The sequence below is a fragment of the Myotis nattereri genome (genome assembly GCF_964212035.1).
Source record: "Myotis nattereri genome assembly, chromosome: 3".
NCBI classification, from domain to species: Eukaryota; Metazoa; Chordata; class Mammalia; order Chiroptera; family Vespertilionidae; genus Myotis; species Myotis nattereri.
In genome coordinates this window covers 31,966,144-31,990,036 of record NC_138077.1, presented here as the reverse complement: position 1 = coordinate 31,990,036, position 23,893 = coordinate 31,966,144, and the positions used below count along the sequence as shown (strand labels likewise).

General features: G+C 40.5%; 1 protein-coding gene and 1 pseudogene across 10 annotated transcripts in view; both read left to right on the top strand.

The window, feature by feature from the left end:
• The window catches only part of TNIK (TRAF2 and NCK interacting kinase), a 344,036-nt gene that overhangs the window by 196,757 nt on the left and 123,386 nt on the right, over positions 1–23,893 (top strand). For all 9 annotated transcript variants that reach the window (XM_081085916.1, XM_081085915.1, XM_081085912.1 and 6 more), the window contains exon 4: positions 11,106–11,231. In XM_081085916.1, coding sequence (XP_080942042.1) covers positions 11,106–11,231 — 126 coding nt within the window. The remainder of the gene's footprint in view (positions 1–11,105; positions 11,232–23,893) is intronic.
• LOC308516859 (BRISC complex subunit Abraxas 2-like) lies at positions 13,060–14,982 on the top strand (annotated as a pseudogene). Its single transcript has 4 exons — positions 13,060–13,100; positions 13,200–13,490; positions 13,727–13,861; positions 14,154–14,982. The product of its transcript is annotated as a BRISC complex subunit Abraxas 2-like (transcript).

Sequence of the window (23,893 nt, the reverse complement as noted above, 5' to 3'; positions counted from 1 at the left end):
ATGACTTTTGTATCACCCCCCTTACACATCACAGTCAACATAAGATTTCCTTTGTGAAACTCATGTGGTATCCTCAGAAAACAATCTATTTCATTTTGCCATGTTGTCTTTTGTGTATTATGGAATGTTGCAAAAGCTTCTTACCAATTATTATAATTGTGCTCATTATAACTGCTCTGTTAAAAACTGAGATGAATTCTCAAAGGTCGTCTTTGTTAATTGTTTGCAATGATTTACTGCAGAGTTACTATCATTTATTGTAATGAAATTGATAAAGCCATAAGCCTGAAATCAATTTTTAATTATTGCTTAAATTATTATTTTTATTCCATACCACTTCTTTTTATTTTATTTTATAGAAAATAGCCACAGAGATTACTGGATATAATGCTCATTTCCTTCCCATTTTAGATCTGACACAGTTCCAAATTTCTTAATACTTGCTTCAGAATTAGTACTTAAACTCAGGCTGTCTTTGAAGTTATTTTACTTTCTGAAATAATGATGGGAATTTCTGCATTTTGTCGCTTTCTGGGGATTCCTTCCCAGTGGATTTGTGTACTCTAGATTTGCCTACAACTTCTAAACAAACACCTCTAGGGTGGTATTTCTCAAAGTGGACAGCCAGCATCACTGAACTATCAGCATCTTTGGGGTGTGCATGAGAAATTCAGATTCCTGGGACTGCTGCAGAACTTTTGTGTGGAGTCCCAGAACCTGCCTTTTCTATAAGCTTCTCAAAGAGCTCCATGCACCCCAAAGTCAGAGGAGCACTTTCTAGGGTCTTGTATTTACAGCTCTCTGGCCCCCAAGTATGAAGATACTATGATTCTTTGATAAATTCCCTTATTCATCTGGACAAAAATTCTTGTGTAAACTAGTTTTTACAATGACACCTTGAAATCCACGTAGGACTTAATGAGATAATGAGTTAACATCAAAATGTTCACCTTTACAATGATGCGGTGGTGATCACATGACTCAGGACACTTTGAATTGTGGTACCAAAGCCCCACTAAACTGAGTGAAGCTGATAACAGAATTTCCTGGCTATTGCATAGTCAAAAAAAGAAAAAAAACTCAGCAGGGTCCAGGAAGTCACATGCTGTGATTAGGAATTGTGTCTCTCTCCATCTCTGGGCTCTGTTTTCTTCCCACCTGCAGATTCGTGTTCTAATTAATTCCTTACCCTCAGTTGCAGAGGTGCCAGTCTGAGTATCAGTGGCCCAGCTTGGGTTATGTCCCAGCCCTGAACTAAATCCTGTTTCTCTTCAGCCACATCTGGGTTGGGTGGCTAACCCTGGAAACTACCACAGGAACTGAGAGTTGGGAAACATGATTCCTCAAGAAAAACCTGAGAGCTTTTAGAGAAAAGGGTGGGAAGGATGCTGGGTAGGCAAAACCAGGAGAATTATGTTACTATGACATCAGATCATATTATAGTGGATGTGTTTAAAACTGATTTGGTCCTTAAGTAAAGTACCCCTCTACTTACATTTTTTTATATTTCAGCCCAAAATAATAATAATGGTAACTAACATTGATGGAGTGATTATTTGCCAGAACTCTTTTAAATACTTTCTATATATTTATTCATTTAATTCCCTCAACAGCACACAAAATAGATTCTATTATTAGTCCCAATAATAGATAAGAAAATCAAGGATATTTTAAGGTATCTTGCTCAATGTAACATGTAAATGGTGGGGTGAATCTGCCTGAGCATTTTAACTCTATCTTTTAAGTCCATCTTCTTAACCACATAATTAAATATAGAAGGGTGTTTAGTGTTTTATTTAGTGTGATCTTTCATTCATTTATTCAATAAGCATTTACTAAATACATCCTTTATGACAGCCACTAGAAATTCAAAGATGAAAAAGTGGTCTTTTGCCTGAAGGGGGCACTCACAATAACACAACCTTGCCCTAAATATTTATAAGTAAAGCTAATCCATTTTACAATAAACATACAATTTATAAACAAACTTACTAAGTTGGGTGTGGCAGTGAGGGGTAGTGATTAAGCCTAGGAGGACAATCAGACGAGGACATTCCTGGCCAAGGGCACAGCCTGTACCAAGGTGTGGGGCTTGAGAGCGCATAGAGCATGCTCTGGAAAGTACTGCATAGTGTAAAGACTAAAATGTGCTTAGGAGAGCGTGACACATGACGAATCTGGACAAGTTAGGGCCAGGTCGTGAAGATACTGAGTGCTGTGGCAAGGGCTTTGGCAAGGTTTTTAGTTTTTATTTTCCAAATTGAACACTTTGATCAAATAGTTTTAGGCAAAAATTCAATAGATAAGATATAAGGGGAGGTTTTTTTGGTTTTCCCTTGTTTTGTTTGTTGTGGTGGTGGTGGTTTTTTTTTTACCAGGGGCGGGAGGCTGTAACTCCTTCCCCCAACTACTGCTAGACCAATGTGGGGCCAGAAGTTAAACAGCAAAGTAACACCATGGGATTTGCCTACTAGAAGATTTCATTTGAAGCCCTGCTTCACTGATTTTCTATTTCTGGCTTATTAACTGAATTCCTGTAGGTAAAGTTAGTGTCCAATCTGCGTCTCTCTTTGAAGAATAAGGAAATGGCCTTCTCCCAGTAGCCTCTGGGAGAGTGTTTTGCCCATAGTTAGCAAACTCCATGAATGTTTGCTAAAACTGGACAAAAGAAAAAAAATCTGGGATTGTTTGGAAGAGTCAGGGTGTGAGAAAGATGCACATCAGACTTGGGTTATCTGCTTCTCCTAGGGACACCACCTCCATATAAGAGAGAGTTGGACATATGCTTCACGACTTCATGACTTTCTTACATTGGACATGTTGCTTAACCTTTCCTTCTTCCACATGTGTCAATGTGGATAACATCACTTCCCTCAGGAAGTTAGTGTGAAAAGTAAATACAGTTATTTATAAAGCATTTGAGAACAATATGTAGGACACAGTGTTCAGTGCATGTTGTTATCACAGTGTCTCCTGCAGACATTTTTTATTTTTCTCTCCATGGCACTAACAATTCCCGTAGAAGACAACTTGCCATACCCCCTCCAGCTACAGGGCCTTGGCAACCACTGTTTCCCTGCCAGGAAAATGCTTCCCTCCTCAGTCACACCACATCACACTTTTTTCTTTTTTCCCAACTGGGTAACTTCCACAAGGGTTTTAGAATTCAGCTCAGACTTGGATTTCTTGGGGCTGTCTTCCCTACTGCCCCCAATTAGATCAGCTATCCATCTCTGTCACTCTTTGATTTCCATCTGTGTTTCCCACTAGACTATAGTAAGTGTCATTGTGGCAGAGCTTGAATCTGTCATGCCCATTGTTGTATTATTACATTGTTAGCATTGAGCATTGTGCCTGGGATACAAGTAGGCACTTAAATATTTGTTGAATGAATTTATTTAGCTTACGGTTAATGCATAAAGCAAATCTAGGAGCTGCCTGCAGAATGTCATGGTAAAGTCACTAATTCAATCAATGCTGCAATGAAGAGATGTGGGCTTAGGCAACTCATTGGCCTACTTTGGGTCGGTTTCCTTAGATCTGTAAAAATATAACTTGCAGGTGCATAATCCCACCTTGAGATAATTTTAGGGGATCCACACATGCTTAATTCTCATTTATAATGTGTATGTATATTTTAACATTTAATAAACTGTGATTTTAAAAGCAAACCTCACTTAAGAATAGCCTAAGCCTCATCCATCCCTGATGAGATTGGGGAATTTGAGCTGATGAGCTTTTTGATTTTGAGTTGATGCTATAATGGGTTGACACTTTTGGAGATGTTGGGATGGGAGTGAATGTATTTTACATGTGGGAAAGAAGTAAATCTTTGGGAGACAAAATGTAGACTGTGGTAGAATAAGGGCCCCCAATAATGTCCACATCTTAATCCCCCAAATTTGTGAATATGTTATTTTATATAGCAAAAATGAATTTTCAGATATGACTATATTAAGGATCTTGAGATGTAGGGATTGTCTTGATGGATCTATTATAAGGGTTACAGCAGCAATTAAAAACTAATACAAGTGACCATCAAGGACACTTAAAAAATAATAATAATAATAAAATAAATAAACGCAAGCAGCAAATTCTACATTATATGCCAATTTTGAAGGCACTGGAAAGTGGCAACTTCTCAATTTGTACTGTCAGGTTATTCCTTTCATTTGCAGAATGTTATTCAGTATAAAGATTTCAAAACATACTCTGTAAAAGTAACTGCTACCAAAATAAGTAAACAAAAAATAATTGTTACTTGTCTTAGGAAATGTAGATTTTTCTCTATTCTTCAAAACCAAACAAAACTCCAAATTAATAATATATTGAAGCTGATATGTGACTTTAAATTCTCCTCAAAAAATTCCAATTTTGTATTCACTAAAACAACCTCCTTGTTGTCATTGATTATAATTAGATCAAACTTATTATATAATCAAACTTATAAAATCAGTATGTATTGATTTAAAAAGTCTAGTTTTGTTGATGCTATTTATTAGAATCTTGAATAAAATTTCTATTGGAATAATTATTAAATTTCTCCAAATTATTTTTAAAAATTTAAAAATCACATCCTAGACCTAGCTACTTTGGCTAATGTCCCATGGATAAAGCGTTGGCCTGTGGACTGAAGGGTCCTGGGTTCTATTCTGGTCAAGGGCACATGTTAGGGTTGCAGTCTTGATCCCTAGTAGGGAGCATGCAGGAGGTACCCAATCAATGATTCCCTCTCATCACTGATGTTTCTATCTCTCTCTCTCTCCTTCTCCCCTCCTCTCTGAAATCAATAAAAATGTATTTTAAAAAATAACATCCTAGAAAATGTTAATAGTCCCTTCAAATTCTAATAGTAAATAATTCTTTAACAAAAAATGTCTTCAACTTCTTGTCACATTTAGTCAACAATGAAGGTGAGAATGATCGACAAGTTGACACAAATGCCTACCTAATAGCAAGGACTGCTGTGGAGAGCAGGGCATGTGAGCAGGAGCAGCAGGGGTTGTAGCCTTGTCCACACATCTGGAAGGTAGTGGTATTTATCAATCTGTACACCTCATATTTCCTTCTCAAGTTCAAACTGACCAGTCCCTGCGGCTTTTATAATAATTACATAGTTTTATTCCCATTCTATCGATTGAGAACTAAATTTGGGGCAAACCATTTGTTAAGAGAGCACACTAATATTAAAATGTCTTATAAAATTCAGTCTTTAAATCTTAGCATATTCTAGGGGCTTATAATGTGTTGCCCTGTGTAATAAACATGCAACTTATCCCATTCACAAGCAAATATTATAAATGTGTCCTAACAAGCTCCTTTATTTGGAGAACCAAAGGCAGGTTTCTCTTTAGCCCTGGATTAAGATATCCCTGAACTCTTCTTTCATGATTAGCAGCTTTGGTTTTATCACCATGAGTGATTGCCCTCTTCTTCCTAGGAGTTTTCAGTATAGAACTAAGAGCAGTGGCTTTGGAGTCGGACAAATCTGGCTTTGAATCTTAGCTTTAACATTTAAACATATGAATGAACTCCCTGAAACTCATTTTCCTATTTGTAAAGTGGGATCATTAAACACATCTACTTCATGGAGCTTTTTTGAATATTAATTACGATACTCTGCACACAGCCTCTAGTACAGTGATGGTGAACCTATGACACACGTGTCAGAGGTGACACACGAACTCATTTTTTTGGTTGATTTTTCTTTGTTAAATGGCATTTAAATAAATAAAATAAATATCAAAAATATAAGTCTTTGTTTTACTATGGTTGCAAATATCAAAAAATTTCTATATGTGACACGGCACCAGAGATAAGTTAGGGTTTTTCAAAATGCTGACATGCTGAGCTCAAAAGGTTTGCCATCACTGCTCTAGTACATAGTGAGTAATATGTAAGTTTGACTTTTGCTATATTTTGTCACCATGGTAGTGATTGTCATATCATCATCAGAGGTAGGTAGTGGCATAGAAGCATCACCTGGAATCATCTGTTTCTTTGCATTTGAAAATCACCCTCTCTTCCCATAGTTTTCTATCCTCCAGGAGGCTGGGAGTATCCTCTGCAAGCAATTAGGGAGGGCCACTCCAACACACACATACTTTTTAAGCCTCAACTGAATCAATTTGCTAATGTCCCATTGGCCAAAGCAAGTCACATGGCCAAACCCAGCGACAAGGAGAAGAAATGGACTTCACCTCTTCATGAGGGGAGTTGCTAAGTATTATGGCCATTTTTTTTCAAATTACTACAAATACTAAGCAATAAATAGATTCCTATGATCTTGAAAAAAATCTTTATGTTGATAATAATGCTATCCTGTCTAATAAAAGAGAAACATGGTAATTGGTGTACGACCGCTACCCTTCCCATTGGCTAATCAGGGCAATATGCAAATTAACTGCCAGCCAAGATGGCAGCCGGCAGCCAGGCAGCTTGAAACTAACATGAGGCTTGCTTGCTTCAGTGACGGAGGACTCCAGCGTTCCCTGCCTGCCGCTGCAGGCCTCTGAGCTGGCAGTTTGAAACATAGTTACAAAAATAGAAGCTAAACAAAACCCCAGAAACCAGCTTTCAGCTAGCCAGGATCTCAGACCTGGAGTTGATACAGTTTCAATTGTAGAACCTAAACAAACCAGTTACCTGCTTTCACGAGCGGAGGCCTAAGAGCTGGAGCCTCAGAGCTAAAGCTGGCTCAGAATAAAAAGAAAAAAAAAGGAAAAAAGGAGCAGTTGGGAGCTTCAGTCCCAGCCTGAAAACAGCCCTCAGCCCCTCACCCAGGCTGGCCAGGCACCCAAGCGGGACCTCCACCCTGAAGGGGGTGTGACCAGATGCAAACAGCCATCATCCCCTCACCTAGGCTGGCCAGGCACCCAAGCGGGACCCCCATCCTGATCCAGGACACCCTTCAGGGCAAACCAGCTGGCTCCCACCCGTGCACCAGGCTTCTATCCTATATAGTAAAAGGGTAATATGCCTCCCAGCACCAGGATCAGCGGAGCAGGGGGGAGCTCCCCAACGCCCTGATGGGCCCTGCTCTGTGTGTGACAGGGGGCGGTGCCCCAACTCCCCTATCGGCCCTGCTCTGTGAGTGACAGGGGGGAGCTCCTCAACCCCCTGATCGCCCTGCTCTGTGCGTGATAGGGGGTGGCATCGCAACCTCCCGATCCGCCCTGCTCTGTGCATGACAGGGGGCGGCACCCCAACTCCCCAATCAGCCCTGCCTTGAGCCCGACCAGGAGCTACACCTAGGGATTGAGCCTGCCCTCTGCCACCCGGGAGCAGGCCTAAGCCAGCAGGTCGTTATCTCCCAAGGAGTCCCAGACTGCGAGAGGCCACAGGCCGGGCTGAGGGACCCCCCCTCCCCCCCCCGAGTGCACAAATTTTTGTGCACCGGGCCTCTAGTGCTTAAATAAACAATCATTTCTAAGCCCTGAGAGGTGATAGGTATTCTTATTCCCATTTTCAGGTGAAAATATCTGACACTTGCAAAGTTTAAATGCCATGTCTGAATCAGCTCGGACTAGATTGGAAAGGCTTCTGATTGAAGTAATGGTTCTTTCGACAGCACTGGACTTGACTTATTAAAAGACTCTTTTTTAAAATTTGTGAGACTTTGGTAGCATTACTTTGTTTTTCCTTATGACCCAGTGGTCATTAGTTTCCCAGTGAGCTTGATCCTTGTGCTTAATTCTTAAGACATAAGAATAATCCATTTAAAAAATAAAGATATCCTTCTCTGAAAACTGTACAATCTAATTCTAGCCTCAGTTGTTGTGTTTATCTTTTGAAAGCATTGTAACCCATCTCCTTCAATCAGCCATATTGTCAGAGGATGGATTGCTTGTGGAATGGTTAAATGAGTTCTTGAAGTCATAATAAGTGCCTCCCTTTAATTTCACTGAATGATTTACTGCTATCCTTCCCCTAGAATAGAAATCTGGATAAACAGTAGTCCTGAGGGCCTGACAAATTGCATGGTCACTTACAAGATTATGTAAGACCTAGATTAAGGTTCTATTTTAGAGCTACATAGCTATGACCCACAGTGGTTCCATAATTGTACTTTGAAACAGTGCAATTTAAACCTAAAATTCAAGTTATTAACATTCCTGATCTCCTATCCTTGATATTTATTTTTCAGTTGAGAAGATTAATAATGTCTATTTGTATTACACTTTATAACTTTCACATACTTCATTTAATTATCACAAAAGGCAAGGATATATAGTAATACTATTATTAAATTTGTATCTCATTGTAGATGAGAAAATTTGTCTCCAAAAGGATAGGTTACTTTTCTGAGATCACATAGCCAGAAATGAGTGGAGCCCAAACTGAACATGCCTCCCCCCTACCTGCCCACCCTCATTTTTTGAACTCAATGCATATACTTTCTTCATGGTCATATCACCTCAGTTTACCTTTGCAAAGTGATAGAGAATGTGTTGACTTCATTCTCATCTCCAATACTATTTATTTTTTATGTACTTATAAACGGAATTAACTGTTATTTAACTATTTCATAAGTCTTCTTTTCTTTTCTTTTCTTTTTTTTTCTAAATATATTTTATTGATTTTTCACAGGGAGGAAGGGAGAGAGATAGAGAGCTAGAAACATCGATGAGAGAGAGAAACATCGATCAGCTGCCTCCTGCACATCCCCTACTGGGGATACGCCCGCAACCCAGGTACATGCCCTTGACCGGAATCGAACCCGGGACCCTTCAGTCCGCAGGCTGACGCTCTATCCACTGAGCCAAACCGGTTTTGGCAAGTCTTATTTTCTTAATGATAGGGTAAGCTTTTAGGCACTCCCTCTACGCCTCAACCCCCACCTCTGATTCTGCCACATCATTTACTATCCTGTTAAGAACCCAGAAGGCAGGCAGCAAATACTTGTAGAAGCAGACCAACTCCTTCCTAGGAATGACCGAAGCTGTCAGGCTGCAATTGGACTGTGATTGGTATTTTACCGCCTCGTGTAGTTGCCTCTTTAATCCAAGCAGCTGTCAATGCCAGGCTGCCCACAGAAATTCTCAGGTATGTTTTCTCCCCTTCTATTTAGGACTAAAGTACATCTGCTCATCCTACCTTCACTCACAACTATTGGGCCCCACATGGTGAGTTTAAAATAGCTAATAGGCACTATGGTAGACATTTGAGGCACATTACAGGGTCGTTTCAGCAAGCTGAAGGTCATCCTCTCATGAGGCCTGTGGTGAAGCTGTAGGCAGTTTTCAATAGCTGCAGGGAAGAATTTCGTTGGTTGGCAAAATGCCATCTCCCCATTCAGCCTCCATCCAGAACCCTCACTTCTTTCCACCATTAAGGCTATGTGCTGCTCCTTGGCTCAGCATCATAATCATACATTCTATTTTGAGATTAGTCTTCAACTTAGTTAAAACATATGATGTGTAGCCTGCTCAGTTCTCCTAGGTTTTCACATCTCCATTGTTTTTATTAAACTTAGTTTTGTGTGGTTAGGAAATGTCAACATGTCATCACACTCATCTTATTCTTACTAGTTCCTTTCAAGCCTCACTAATGCTGCAGTGAGTGGTTGGACCCTTTCTAGGTATTCATTCTTTCATTCTTCCATTTATTCACAGGCACTTTGCTTGGTGCTGGGGTTGTTATAAAAGGCAAAAGATTCCTGTGTTAAGAGTTATTATGGACTGATAGGGAAGAAATACTTAAATGACTAGACAGATAAATGGGGATTGCAACTCTTGTAAGTGATATAAAGGAAGAGGCACATGATTATCCACAGAACTAGACTCCAATCAGGCAGATCAGAGAGCTTTGTGGGGGAAGGGACTCTAGAACTAAGATCTGGAGGCAGAAGAGAGCTTACAATTCATAATGAAGAGAGTCAAGTAGAGGGAAGTTATGACACAGACTGACCCATACCTCCAACTCGTACCAGCAAATATTGCACATGCATCAAGAAGTGTGGGGGGTGGGGGGGGGTGGGAAGAAGTGTAGGCGTGGGCAAGATATATATAGTAGGGGAATTTGACATTGCCTGAGAGAATTAGGGAAGATGTCCTTGAGGAGTGTCAATTCATTCAATGAAAAATGATGAGTAGAAATTGTGTGAAGAAGAGGAAGCGAAAGAAGACATCCTTTGCAGAATGACTCAGCAATGTAGAGAGACTGTAGGGAGGCCGAGCAGATGGAGGGGGCAAGGGAACAGATAGGGACACCATGTTAGTGGTCTTTCAGGTCATGGTAACATCTTACTTACACTTAGGCATAATCATTCTACTGCTACATCTAAAACAGTTTTCCTGGGATAAAATTTTTTCCACAAACCTCAAAAATAAAATACTAATTGAAGGTCCAACTGATGTACATGTATCAAAATAAAATTATGAGAGAACACGGGTGGGGGTTGTCTAAAAATGACCCAAGTTGGTGGACTCCAAATTGAAGCTCAGAATGAATGAAACCGGAATGAGGACACTTACTCTGTAGGAAAGTTATCTCTTCTCGAATAACTGCCGCAGTTCCCCTTTCTTCTCATGTTTAGTTTCCTGAAGGTGAGATGGGTACTCCTGCTTTGTGAACTTCCTCAGATCTAGGGAACTTACCCTCACTACCTTTCTCATCTGACTTTCATCATCTTCAGTCAGGTACTTCAATCAAAGTAGACTTCAAAGAAAATGAACTTAAATTTAAAATATGAATCTATGTTCTTTTCACTTTCCTAAATCTTTCCTATACAAGATCTGATCAGTAATAGGTATTCAATTGACATAGTTCCAAGAGATCTAGAGTGAATTTTATCTCAACAACCTACTTTGATCTTTAGCAGGTGAAGGAATGAGGTATTTTGTTTTATATTTCTCCTCCATACCCCCCAGCTATGCCCATTTGCCATACAAACAGAATACCCCTTGGATTGTCAATGTGTTGTCTTGCAAATTTTTTCTTTGTAGTCAATCAAGAAAATCGAGTTATATAATAATTGTGCTTGTTTATTGCCACAGGACAAAAAATTTAAGAAAGAAATTTATTACGTAGTTGATATAGATGGTGATGGAAAATAATTGTAAGACATGGATTTTCATGACTGAATATTTATTATTCTAATACAGGATGAAGAGGAAGAAATCAAACAAGAAATTAACATGTTGAAAAAATATTCTCACCACCGGAATATTGCTACATACTATGGTGCTTTTATCAAAAAGAACCCACCTGGCATGGATGACCAACTCTGGGTATGTAGCGCTTGCCAAATTTACTTTTCTTACATGAAGAACAACCAGGACTAAATGGCCCATTTCTCTGTCCTCATGACTAAATTTGATTAACGAGCTCTTCAGAAACCTTTAGCCCCATGATTTCCATAACATTGCGGTTTTAAGGTTTTCTCCCATTTCTTTGAATACCTCTCTGTCTTTTTAGTATCTCTCTCTTCTATCTCTTAATGTAGACCAACCTTAAAGCTAGTTGTTAAGTTCTCTATTGTTGTTTTTTCCCATTAATGACTACCTATATTCAGTTTTTATTATATTTCAAGCACTGTACTGTTTTTTCTGGGTTATATAATTTATTCTGGCTCTTTGAGGTAGACATTATTATTATCATCCTCATTTTTTGTATAATGAAACTAAGATTTATAGAGAGGATAAGCAAACTGTCTCAAGATCTACATAGCTAGAAATGGTGGAGCTGGTATCTAAACAAGCTCTACATGATAAGCTCTTCTTATCTGTCACTGACGTGTGTATGACTGACATTTAAATCCTAACTATATGAGTAGAACACTTATGACCGTGCCTCATACCATGTAGGTACTCTCAAAGGTTGCTTTCCTTTTCTTCTTCCCCTTGTTCACTCAGATATGTGCCCTAGTCCTATATCTTTGACTGTCTATGAGTCAGATCTAATTGACTGTCCCTTTATTAATAAATTCAGTAATCTGACACCAAAACCACTATTCCTGTCCCTGCCCAGCCCAGATTGCTCTTCCTGATTTTTTCCATTGCAAGTTTTATTCTTATAATGCTTCCTTGGTTTGACCATCCTTTGCCAATTCAGTGAAAGCCTAGATTTTGGAGCATCTCTCTCTCTTTCTCTCTCTCTCTCTCTCTCTCTCTCTCACACACACACACACACACACACATCCCTCAGTTCATCTCATATATTATTCTTAGATTAATGGTTCCAAAAATACCTTTTAACAATTTATCATCTTGCTCATTTTCCAGAAATCTTAATATGTGCCTAACACACAAAATTCACTGAATTATCCAGTGCTTAACATGTATCAAATTATGTATTAAACTGTGTATATCCAGTTACCACTGTTTTATAGATAACTTGCCACAGAACTCAGTCTTGAGCGGAAGATATGCTCTTAATTCATATGACACTTATAGTCCAGCTGAAAAGGAAAAATATATTCAGTGACCACAAACTGTGATCAAAAAGAATATAATGTTGGCTCAGAAAAATAAGATTTTCATTTCATTTGATATTGAATACTACAATTGTTGAAAGTAAAAAGATCTGCTGGGAATATCCCTACTCCCCAATAAGACCCATCTCTAAATTAAAATGAAATGTGTACTTTGAGGAAGTAAGTGCACTTTGTATGACCACACTGATTTTATATATATTTTATGTGAACTCTGAGTTATAGTAAGATTTAATTATGGCCTCTTAAATGTGCATTAGATGTAAATATGACAATTAAAAATATAAAAGTCATAAGAGAAAATAAATGCGACTATATAATACTAAAGCGAGATACATGAAATTGCTTATTATAAAAACACAAGAAACAAAGTAAAAATGCAAATAGCTCATTTAGAGAAAATATTCATTTCATAAATGATGAGAAAGAATTTAATAGCTTTCCAAGGAAAGAGTTTTTATAAATCAATAGGAAAAATATGAAATTACTAATAGATTGAGTTAAGAGCAAGGCAGCAATTAACAAAGAAGTAGCAATTACCAATAAAGAGGTTTTAAAAATGTAACTTACTAAAAATATAAATGCAAAAGAAGATGAGAATTAGATACCATTTCTTACCCAGCAGAATGACAAAGATTTTTAAAATGAAATATCAGCCCTGCTTACGGTAATAAACATCGGTACAACTTTACTCAGGAGCAATTGGAATATATAAGATACACACACACGTCTCCCAAAGAAAGTGCTTTACTTGAAAATAACCCAGGGTTGGAGATTTCCATGCTGCGGCTTCCATTTCGGGCTACACCTTCAGCGCTGTGTGTTTCCATGGCGCCAACAGCAGTGACCACGAAGGATTTTTTCTGGGAGAGGTGAGACAACAGGAAACCTTTAGCATCAGTGACTCCCAAATCAGCAACACAGAGTTTCTGCAAGTCGTTGAAGTCCGTAACCATCAGCCTTGTTCAGAGTGTTTTAGTTTTTATGACTACGCAAGCAAAGGGAACGACGAGAGTTTGAACAGGATTCCTGAAGACCAGAGAAAGAACCTGATCGGGTGGTACAGTCGGAGAAGGAACGCGATCGGGTGGTACGGACAGAGAAAGAAGGCGATCGGGTAGTACAGACAGAATGAACCTGATGGGGTGGTACAGACGGAGGATGAACGCCATCCGGTGGTACAGGCAGAGAAAGAAGGCGATCAGGTGGTACAGACAGAAAGAACCTGATCGGGTGGTACAGACGGAGGATGAACGCCATCCGGTGGTACAGGCAGAGAAAGAAGGCGATCAGGTGGTACAGATTCCCGCGGAACACACAGCAGCAGATGTCATACGAGGAGCAGGTCCTTCCTAAGCAGCTCACCCGCATCCTCCTTCTCTTCAGCTTCATCTCCACCGCCAACAGTTGCATGCATGCTCTAGAGCAGTGGTTCTCAACCTTCCTAATGCCGCGACCCTCTAATACAGTTCCTCATGTTGTGGTGACCCCCAACCATAAAATTATTTCCCTTGCTACTTCATAACTGTAATTTTGCTGTTATGAATCGTAATGTAAATATCTGATATGCAGAATGTATTTTCATTATTACAAATTGAACATAATTAAAGCATGGTGATTAATTACAAAAACAATATGTAATTATATATGTGTTTCCCGATGGTCTTAGGCGACCCCTGTGAAAGGGTCGTTCGACCCCCAAAGGGGTCGCGACCCACAGGTTGAGAACCGCTGCTCTAGAGTGTGTCCTCTTCAGACCAAACCGAAGGTATAATCAAAGGATATCCCTTGCTATTCCCAACCTGGACAACACCAGCCAGCAAGCGTATAAAGCGTCTTCAGTGCCAAACAGGCCTCAGAGTCATGCCAAAGCCAGTAAAGAACACGGCACTGACTTATTTGACAAGCATGGAGTCATGAAGGACGCCAGGGTCATCCATCAGGTGTACAGCGCTGCAGGGGAGGGTGCGGGCAGTGTGTGCACATGTAGAAAAGAGTGCGCGAGTAGTTGAATCTTGTGAGGCGGAAGTGAACGAATGAAGAAGACAAATCACTCAGAGGAAAAAATGAAAAGGAACAAGAAAGAAAGCTGCAGTAGGCGATGGTCAGCAGACAGGTGCCGCGCGAGTCTGGAGCCAGCGGTCTGCCCTCGGACGCCCTACCCGGGGTACGCAGCTGACGGTGGAAGTACGCTGGCAGATGCCGAGGTCTCTGACCCCTCGCCCCCTTATTCAGATTTTCACCCAATCAAGAAGTACTTTGAGCCATTCTCGCGTGGAAACAAGTGTCTTTATGCCTCGACCTCAAGCCATGGGCTCCTCCAGCTTTGCCCCCAACAGTGCCCGACTGAAGTACCCCGGAGCTGGAGCGGGCCTTCCTCCTTCCCAGAGAGCCCCTGGGGACAGCGTGGAGGGGTGGGATGACTGTGACTATGAAAGTCTGATTGAGCCGACAGAGCCCTCCAGCAGCGAATACTCACACTCCAGGGATTCTCGGCCCACGACTCACCCCGCGGGGAGCTCCGGAACACTCAGACCTCCCAGATTTAACTACACAGAAGACACTCCACTCAGCATTGTTTTATTAATCACTAATAAGAGAGTTTTTTGAGGACTTAATCTGGTGGGAGAACTGCTTTCTCAGGCCCCTGGGCTCCAAAGAGTATCCTGAGCACAGAACTGTCAGGGCCTCGCATCCCCAGGGCCTCACCCGCAGACCCCGTGGGTAGGTGTCAGGACAGAATCATGAAGATAATCAAGTTGTCCTAATTCTTGTGTGATTCATGGGTATACTGGTAAATTTAGGCAGAGAAACTTGTCAACATAGTTTCTGTTCTTTAAAATAAATTGGAAATCGGAGACTAAGCACCATTAGTCTGTAAATGTTCTGTTAATCAAAACTTACCTCTTGCACTATCATGCCTTGAAATTTACTTTTTCAAAGGGAAATGAGTTTGGCAGCAGCCTTCAAAGAACCTTCTTTCTATGATGAGCCAAATTCATCTTTGCCAGAAAAGAAATTTTGATAATTCCAAGAAGCCTGATTGGACCAGACCGGATGTACCTTCTCTTGTCTGCATGACTTTGTAAGATCCAAAGAGAGAGCTTTGTTTTAACTGTTTTCTAGTGATATGTATTGTCACTTAAAATGGTTGCCTTTCAAAACATGTAGAAGTACTAATTACCAGTAAGTAATCATCCAAACAAGTATGTCATAAAATAAACTCCTTATTTTTCTTTTGTGGAAAAAAATAATAATAACCAGTACTTCCACATGCAAGAATGTATCCTAAATAAATATTTGGGCAACTACCTAAAGATGTATGTAAAAGTTAACCAATAGGGAATGACTTAAGTAAACTCAGTAGGGATGCTAGTCAACCAGCTAAAACGTTGTGGATCTATATTTACAAGCGAATGAGCATTAACAATTATAGTGGGATTTTTAAAGCTGTTTTTAGAAGCTTTGGTTAGATATAATGTTTTCATTTTTGTCAAAAAAGAAAGAAAAGAAAGAAATACACATGTGCATTGACATGGCGGGGATGTCTCCAATAATGTGCCCTGGTGGTGTTGAAGATGTTTATATCTCAGTAGTAATTGCAGTAATTTGATTTTTAAAACATTTTTCTTTTTCATGTCTGCTTTTTTAATCCCCTAAACTTTCTCTTAAATTCTAAAATCAGAGCCACTTCTGCTGTTCCTTCTTCTTTTTTACTGCTTTTCACTGAGCTGTCTTTGCTCCTCATGTAGACAGCTCGCCGAGGACCGGATTGTGTCTTTTGCATCTCAGCATCCCTCTAGTGCTAGGGAGGTACTGGGCTTATGATGCTGAAAAAATAGTTGTTTTGTGAATGAATGTGACATTATTGGTACAAAATTGGTTATTATTATTACTATTATTGGTATAAACCTGAGCGCTACTTTTGAGAGTTCAAAATATCATGCAGATTCACCAGGATCTGATAAGATGTCACACGTTGGATAAGCTGCAGAGACAGGTGGGGACTAATAGAGATTTAAATGTGGTCTGTAGAAAAGTTATTTTTGTTTGATCAGGACTACAGTTCCAAATTAAAAGAAAGCATTAATGTAGCTTTGGAACCACATCCCAGCTTATCACCTGAGGTAGCACAAGGATTTCTAGGTGAGTCATACCTAACTGTGAATGATGATCATTTCTTTTGTGAGATGGTTTTCTTGTTAGTTTGAACTATTAAAATGTGGGTATTTATTTATAGACTAGAAGCCCAGTGCATGAAATTCATGCATGGGTAGGGTCCCTAGCTGCTGCCAGCTGCTGGCTGGGACCTCCCTTCCCCTGGCTACCTGCTGCTGCTGGCTGGGGCAGGGCCAGGCTAGCCAGGGGAAGGGGCCATGGGCAGTTGACCAGCTGGCCCTGCCCCTGGTCAAACTCCCAGTCGAACTCCCAGTTAAGGGGACAATTTGCATATTAGGCTTTTATTATATAGGACTAGTGGCCCAGTGCACAAAATTCATGCACATTAAAAGGGAATTAATTAGAGGAAATATTTTAATATTGCTATTTGCCCTTTCTCCATAATAGAAGTGTCAGAGATGAAAGAAAATTAGTAAAATGTATATGAAAATCTTTCTCTTGTCCGAGTCTGGGGCGTGCCATGGGAATCAGAGTCAAGTCCCCACTGATCCACATGAGCCTCAGACCTAGCCAGCCACACCCCCATCAGCCCCGCCAGGTGGAGGGGCGCGGCCTCAGGTTGCCTGGCCTGGCGCCGGGGAGGGAGGGGACGTGGCCTCAGGTTCCCCAGCTCGGGCCTGGGGGCACACTTTGAGGTCCCCTGGCCCAGCCAGGGGGTGCCACCTGAGGTCCCCCATCAAGCCCTGCCAGGTGGGGGGCATGGCATGAGGTCCCCAGCCTGGCGCCGGGGCGGGGGACACAGCCTGTGGTACACTGTCAGGCCCTGCCAGGCTGGGGGTGCAGCCTGAGGTCCCCTGCCCCGGCCCAGCGCCACACAGCTTCAGGTCCCTGCTGATTGCTCATTAAGGCTCTTTACAGGAACTCGGCCTCTGCCGTGGGCACAGCCATCTTGTGTTACAAAATCCCTGCCTCCGCTGTGGGTGCAGCCATCTTGTTATGGTGTGACAGTCAATTTGCACATTCCCTCTTTATTAGATAGGATTGTTGGTTGAGAGAAGAGGAGGAATGGTCAAGCAGTGCTTGACTGGTTTTTACCTTTTTCCTAATGCTGAGATTTTCTAAACTGGAAAGAATATTTTTTTTTTTTTAATGTTTGTATTGCTTTTGTTTATTTTCTTTTTTTTTTTCAATCTTTTTTTTTTAATTTTTTTATTGCTTAAAGTATTACAAAGGGTATTACATATGTGTCCATTTTATCCCCCCGCCCTAGACAGTCCCCCAGCCTCCCCTATCCCCCAGTGTCTTATGTCCATTGGTTATGCTTATACGCATGCATACAAGTCCTTTAGTTGATCTCTTACCCCCCTACCTCCTGCCCCCCAACCCTCCCCGGCCTTCCCACTGCAGTTTGACAATCTGTTTGAGGCAGCTCTGCCTCTGAATCTATTATTGTTCAAAAGTTTATAATGGTCTCTATTATCCATGAATGAGAGAGATCATGTGGTATTTTTCCTTCATTGACTGGCTTATTTCACTTAGCATAATGCTCTCCAGCTCCATCCATGACGTTGCAAATGGTAAGAGTTCCTTCCTTTTTAGAGCAGCATAGTATTTAAACTGGAAAGAATATTGGTTGTCATTTATTTTGCTGGGTCTCAGTCAAGTTCTTTGACTTTCCCAGGGTTTCAAAGCTCATTAATGGATGGATGTAGCACCCAAATGAATGCAGGCATCCCAAAACGTGAAGATTTAGCTTGGCCTGAAGTTCTGTGAAAGGCACTGAACTTTTTTTCTTTTTGTCGTGAGCAAAATCTGCATTCCGTTTTCAGATTGGAACTGGAGAAAGCAGGAAGCCTGTCTGCTTCCACATGACACAAATGGGAGGTTGTATACTCTGGAAATGAGTCGCCGCCCAATCGTTCTCACTTTAGTCAATTGCTCTTCCCCCGGAGATGGCTGTGGTTATTGGGAACCAAGAGCCTGCAAGTGTATGTGTTCGTTTATTCATTCACCATGAATAATTAATTAATTAATTAATTAATTAATTAACTAATCCACTCATTTATTTTTTCAACAAATATATACATATCAAAGACTTGCTAGCTGCAAGGCATTCTTCTGGGGACTTAGGATAGATCAGTGAACAAAACTGAAGAAAGCCCCGACTTTCATACAGCTTACTAGCACATTCTTGAAACAGACCACAAACAATGAATTGAATATGCAAGAACACTATAGAGAATGCTGAAAGCTAAAAGTTTCTGGAAGAGCAGGGCAATGTTAGCGGGAATGCAGGTAGGATTGCAGTGGGAAGTACAGTGGCCAGATACACCCTGTGGATTTAACCCAAGGAAAGGCATTCCATCCAGTCCTGGTGTTTTCCAGGAGTTGCAATGAGGCCAGTGTGACTGGAAGATGTGGGAGATGAGACCTGAGGCCAGATCGTGCAGGGCCTTAAGACCATTGGAAAGACATCAGCTTTTCCTCTGAGAAAGGGAGGGGGTGCATTGGATGCTTTTGAAGGTGGAGAGATGGGATCTGATCCAGAGTGAAGGGGTCCCTCTGGTGGCTGGGTCCAGACTCGAATGAATGGGCACCCCACTCCCCCAGTAGAAGTAGGAAGACCAGTTAGGAGACTGTTTTAGCAATCCCCTTCCTGAAGTTGGCAAAAGGCCATCAGTGAGTGCTGATCATTTCCAAAACCAGGTCACATGGAGAGGAACCCTCCTTTCACATTTCATTTTCCTACCTGTAATTAAGTGCAGGTGGCAAAATGTGGCAGGTATATGCCCAACATTCTGCTTGGAAGACACAGGACCCAGCATTTGTCAGATTTGTGCGTGGGCATAGGATTGTTCTGATCATCCCCACTAGCTTCTGTGTCCCTGGGGATAAAAGTACACAGCTATGAAATGCCTCATGAGGGCAAGAACATCATTTCTTTTTCTAATTATTCTTCTTCTATTTGATGACAAACTAAGGAGACACTTGGAAAAGTAAAGGCAAAGCAGAAACATAATCATTGGGAAATTTATACCAGATTACAATATTGGTGGGAACTTGGTTATAGAATATAATAGCGTGTATTTATTCCAAGGCCTCTGACTCACTACGTTTGGGCCATTTTGTGTTAATAATAACAATGTCAGGTCAAATTTGTCATCCGCTTATCACGTGCGAAAGTGCTACATTTGTTTGCATTGTCCTATTATTTCATTAGATTTTTACAACCGTTCTACAAATTGGATATTATCATTGTCCCCACTTTACAGATGAGGAAATTTGGCTCAGAGAAGTTGAGAAACTTGCCCAAATTCAGCTAGTGTGATAAAGCCAGTTTGCCCCTGAACTCTACACTCTTCTTCTTTTCATTGTAAAAAATAGTTTCCATCTCAAATGTTGGTGTTCCAATAGGATTGAAGCTTTGTGTTTAAATAAGTTCATTTCAATGTCACCTTTCATCTCCATTCATCAGTTTCTCCAGCATTCAAAGTTGCTCATAAGACTGGTAGGATATACATTTCAAAAAGTACATTAAACCTTTTGGGAATGTTTTTAGCACATAATTGCACAGGTCACAGATAGCTGACTCTTTAGGCTAATGGCTTTCTGTTAGAACTACATTTATATAAAATATTACTATGGATTATATAGAGACATAGTCTGTCACAACCAAAAGAGCGGCACTTTCTAAAATGTATCCCCAGAAGTCAGACTATAGAAAATATTTCCCAGCTACTTTGCCTGCTGTGGCTGGAAGACGGAGGTTTGCACATAACCCACCAGCCAATATAGTTTCAGGTGTCTGATTGAATTATAATCGGTGCGAATTCTATCAGTCTTGTCGAAGAGATAAACTCTTGTTTAGTACCAGCTCTTTGTGGAAATACAACTGCTTCTGATAATGACCAAGTAATTCTCCCTTATCAACTGCTTAGGGCCTGATCCGGAAATCAAAAAAGAGAGCTCTTTCAATAAAGATTCCCATCTCTGGGAAACAAGGCGAGCTCTGACACACGGCACTGCCGGCTCATTCTCTGCGCTCGCTTGGGGATGGGAGGCTCACCACGCTGCTGCAGGCCATTCAGACACTGGGAGTGAGTAGGAAAGTCAGTCTAGTAAACACAATTTCTAATTTCTGTAAAATTAGAAAGTGAAATCACATGTTATTTGTTGTCTCTTTTGATAACCACCACAGGGCTAGAATATGTCGTAAAAGGAAATAAATTTCTGATTAGCTTTCCAAATGTAGTGTGGTCGAGTAAAATAGATTATTGTATTGAAATGACTCGATAAGTCATTCATTAGATTGTAACAGTGTTGGCTTGCAGAGCTAAGAGTTAAGAAATTAGACCGTATGCATTTTAGGGACAAACTTTCTAGCAGGTGGCTGGAACCCTGCCAGGAATCTAGGACCTGGATTCAAACCTGACATTTGGGTCTCTGGCATTTACTTCCTTCCTTATAAAAGTGATAACTTTGGGCTTGGCTGGTGTTGCTTAGTGGTTGAGTGTCGACCCATGAACCAGGAGCTCACGGTTCGATTCCTGGTCAGGGCACATGCCCAGATTTCAGGCTTGATCCCCAGTAGGGGGTGTGCAGGAGGCAGCCAATCGATGATTCTCTCTCATCATGGATGTGTCTATCTTTCTCTCCCTCTCCCTTCCTCTCCCTAATATCAATAAAAACATATTTTTTTATAAAAGTGAAAACTTTGGACTAGATCTGAGTTTTAAAACTGGCAACCTGGAGGCTAAATGCTGTCCAGGTAAATATGTTTAGCTCGGTTCACATAAGATGATGTTTGTGTAATTATGCCAACACTAGAAAAAAAAATGAGCAGTTTCACACAAATGTCTGTATTCTTTAAAAGATCTTGAAAAATCAAATGATCTTTAAAAAAAATCAAAAATGTTGGGCCTAAGATCCCCAGTAGCAGCAGTATGGCAGAGCCATGGAACAGTTGTGCAGAGGGCACATGCCCGCTCTAGCTCACATCAGGGCCCCATCACTCCCTGTTGTCTGGCATGCATGCTCAACTTAATGCATTTGCATTACTCATCCATGCCCTGTACAAGGTCAGATGGGAATGAGATACTGAAATGAACTAAGATGTGCTGTCATTCAACCACCAATGGGGGGAACTTTCTAGAATCTGCAGTGGTGTTGGTCACAGCCCCCAGACCTAAGTCTGTAATAGTTTGGATTACATTGCTGTAGCATCTTGGCTTGGCAAAAATCATGTCCACCAACATTTTGGTTGTTTTAAGATTTAAATGTGAAGTGTTGCAGATATGACAATTAAAAATTCAACCACCTGTTGCTGAGTCTTTTGAACAGCTAATTAAAATTTCTCTTTTCTATGCATCAGAAATGAGGCTTTCATCTGGATGGGGTGGGGTGGCGGTGAGGGGCCATTGTTTTAATCAGTATCTGTCACTTTTATAATGAAATATGCCTTTCCTTCATGTGTAAAAGCTAGGTCACTTGCCTGGAGAAGTGATTGAATCTTACTGTTGGTGAGCAGAACATCTTAGAAGGCTGTACTTGGTAAACATAGGATTTCCTAAAATAATAGAAGGTTGAATATAAACAGTCTCCCAGACTCAGAGCTGCCGCATTGCATGACCTATAGAGACAAAATATAAGTTACTTAGATACAAACACAGAGCTAAAGCTATGCTTAATTTAATACTTTGCCACTGGGCTTGAGGTCAGCTTTTATAGAGTCATTTTTTTATGAATTAATGGGTGATTCTGTGACAAGAATGTGAAAAAGATTTCTTCTTTTATCCCAATGAATTTCATTTGAACTGTACTTAAACTGCTCTTCACCTAAAAGGAAGACCTTATGGGTATCCAAAGTTATTCTGCTAATAGTCTATACAACCCTCTTCATTTTCTAGATTAATTTTGAGTCCAAGTCTATGGTCTTGCTTATATTGTGCTTCTCAAAATCTTCAGCAACCAAGTTGCTTAGTCCTAAATCCTCTAAGGCCAGCATATTTTCTCTTTTTCTATTTTTAACTCGTCTGAAAACTTGCTCCCACATCCCCACCTCAAATTCTTCTATTTCAGTGTAACACTTTGTGAGGCCAAGTTGTAAATTTCTTACAATTTCTGGTTAGTTTCTATGATTGAGTTGGTGGTCCAAATGAACATGTAGTGATTTTAGCCTAATGGGAAAATTCTCTAGAATATCTTGCATGCCTACTGACAAATGTACCACCAAATACCAAACACATGAAGTAGCTAACTTCCCTCATTCCTTGAATGCTGCCATGCTGACTCTGAGATGGGTATCTCCTTAGACACAGGTGTCTTGAGAGCATTTCCAGGGACCTGTGCTTCCGGCTGCCTTCTGGTTGCTAAAAATACCAGTTGGCTCAGTATATTCAAACTGCCATTGTCATTCTCAAGGTACAAAATTGTTCATTATCTAGAACATTTATTGACCAAGTTTGGGACTTCATATCCTTGGGTCTCTCTCTCTCTCTCTCTCTCTCTCTCTCTCTATCTATCTATCTTTCTGTCTTTGGAAGACTTAGCATTTGGAGTTTAAGCTTTCTCTTTTCAAGTCTAAAAATATAATCCAGGAGCCAAAGGAGTTTGGGTTGTTCCACACCCCACCCGCCCCAAGTCATGATGCTTTAAAAATGAATGCAAAAAGCTGGTTAGGTTGCTTTTCCAAATTTGAAATTCCCCACAGTGTTACTTTATGTTTATATTAGTTGATTGAAATGATAAATGTATACTTACCAATTTTGGTACTTTTTTATACACATATTTTATATTGTTAGACTTAAACCTATAGTGAATGAAGCTCATTGTTTAACAAAGTACTGAGTTTGGGTTTTGTTTACTCCTTCATAAATCATGCACATGAGCTCTGTGGCTATTTCCAGCCACACATAATAAAAATATCCTATGCCTTGCTGATGTTTCTGGACCTTCTAGGCCAATAGGCTGATCCTTTGCAGAGTTGTGAATTCTTGGAAGTTTATCTTTCCTATCCTTTTCTTAGGGTGTCTCTTCAAGGTCTTGGTGCAAGCTTCTCTCATTTTAGGCAGACCCTCATCTTCCTGCTCCCTCCTCTTCCTCATCCCCGCCTCCTGCCCCTCCTTTTACTATAAAAGAGAGGGGTCTGTTAGCAGGTGGGTGACATTTGGGAGGAATGGGTTCCTGTCAAGGTAATTCTGGGCTAGTGCCTGCAGTTTTAAAATAGCTTAAAGCTTTATTTCTTATTATAGGAACTTAAAAGCAATTAACTAGCAAGTGAGTGAATACCGGAGGGACCCTAGAAATCATCTGGAGCCTCTCAGGCTGGGTGAGGAGGTGAGC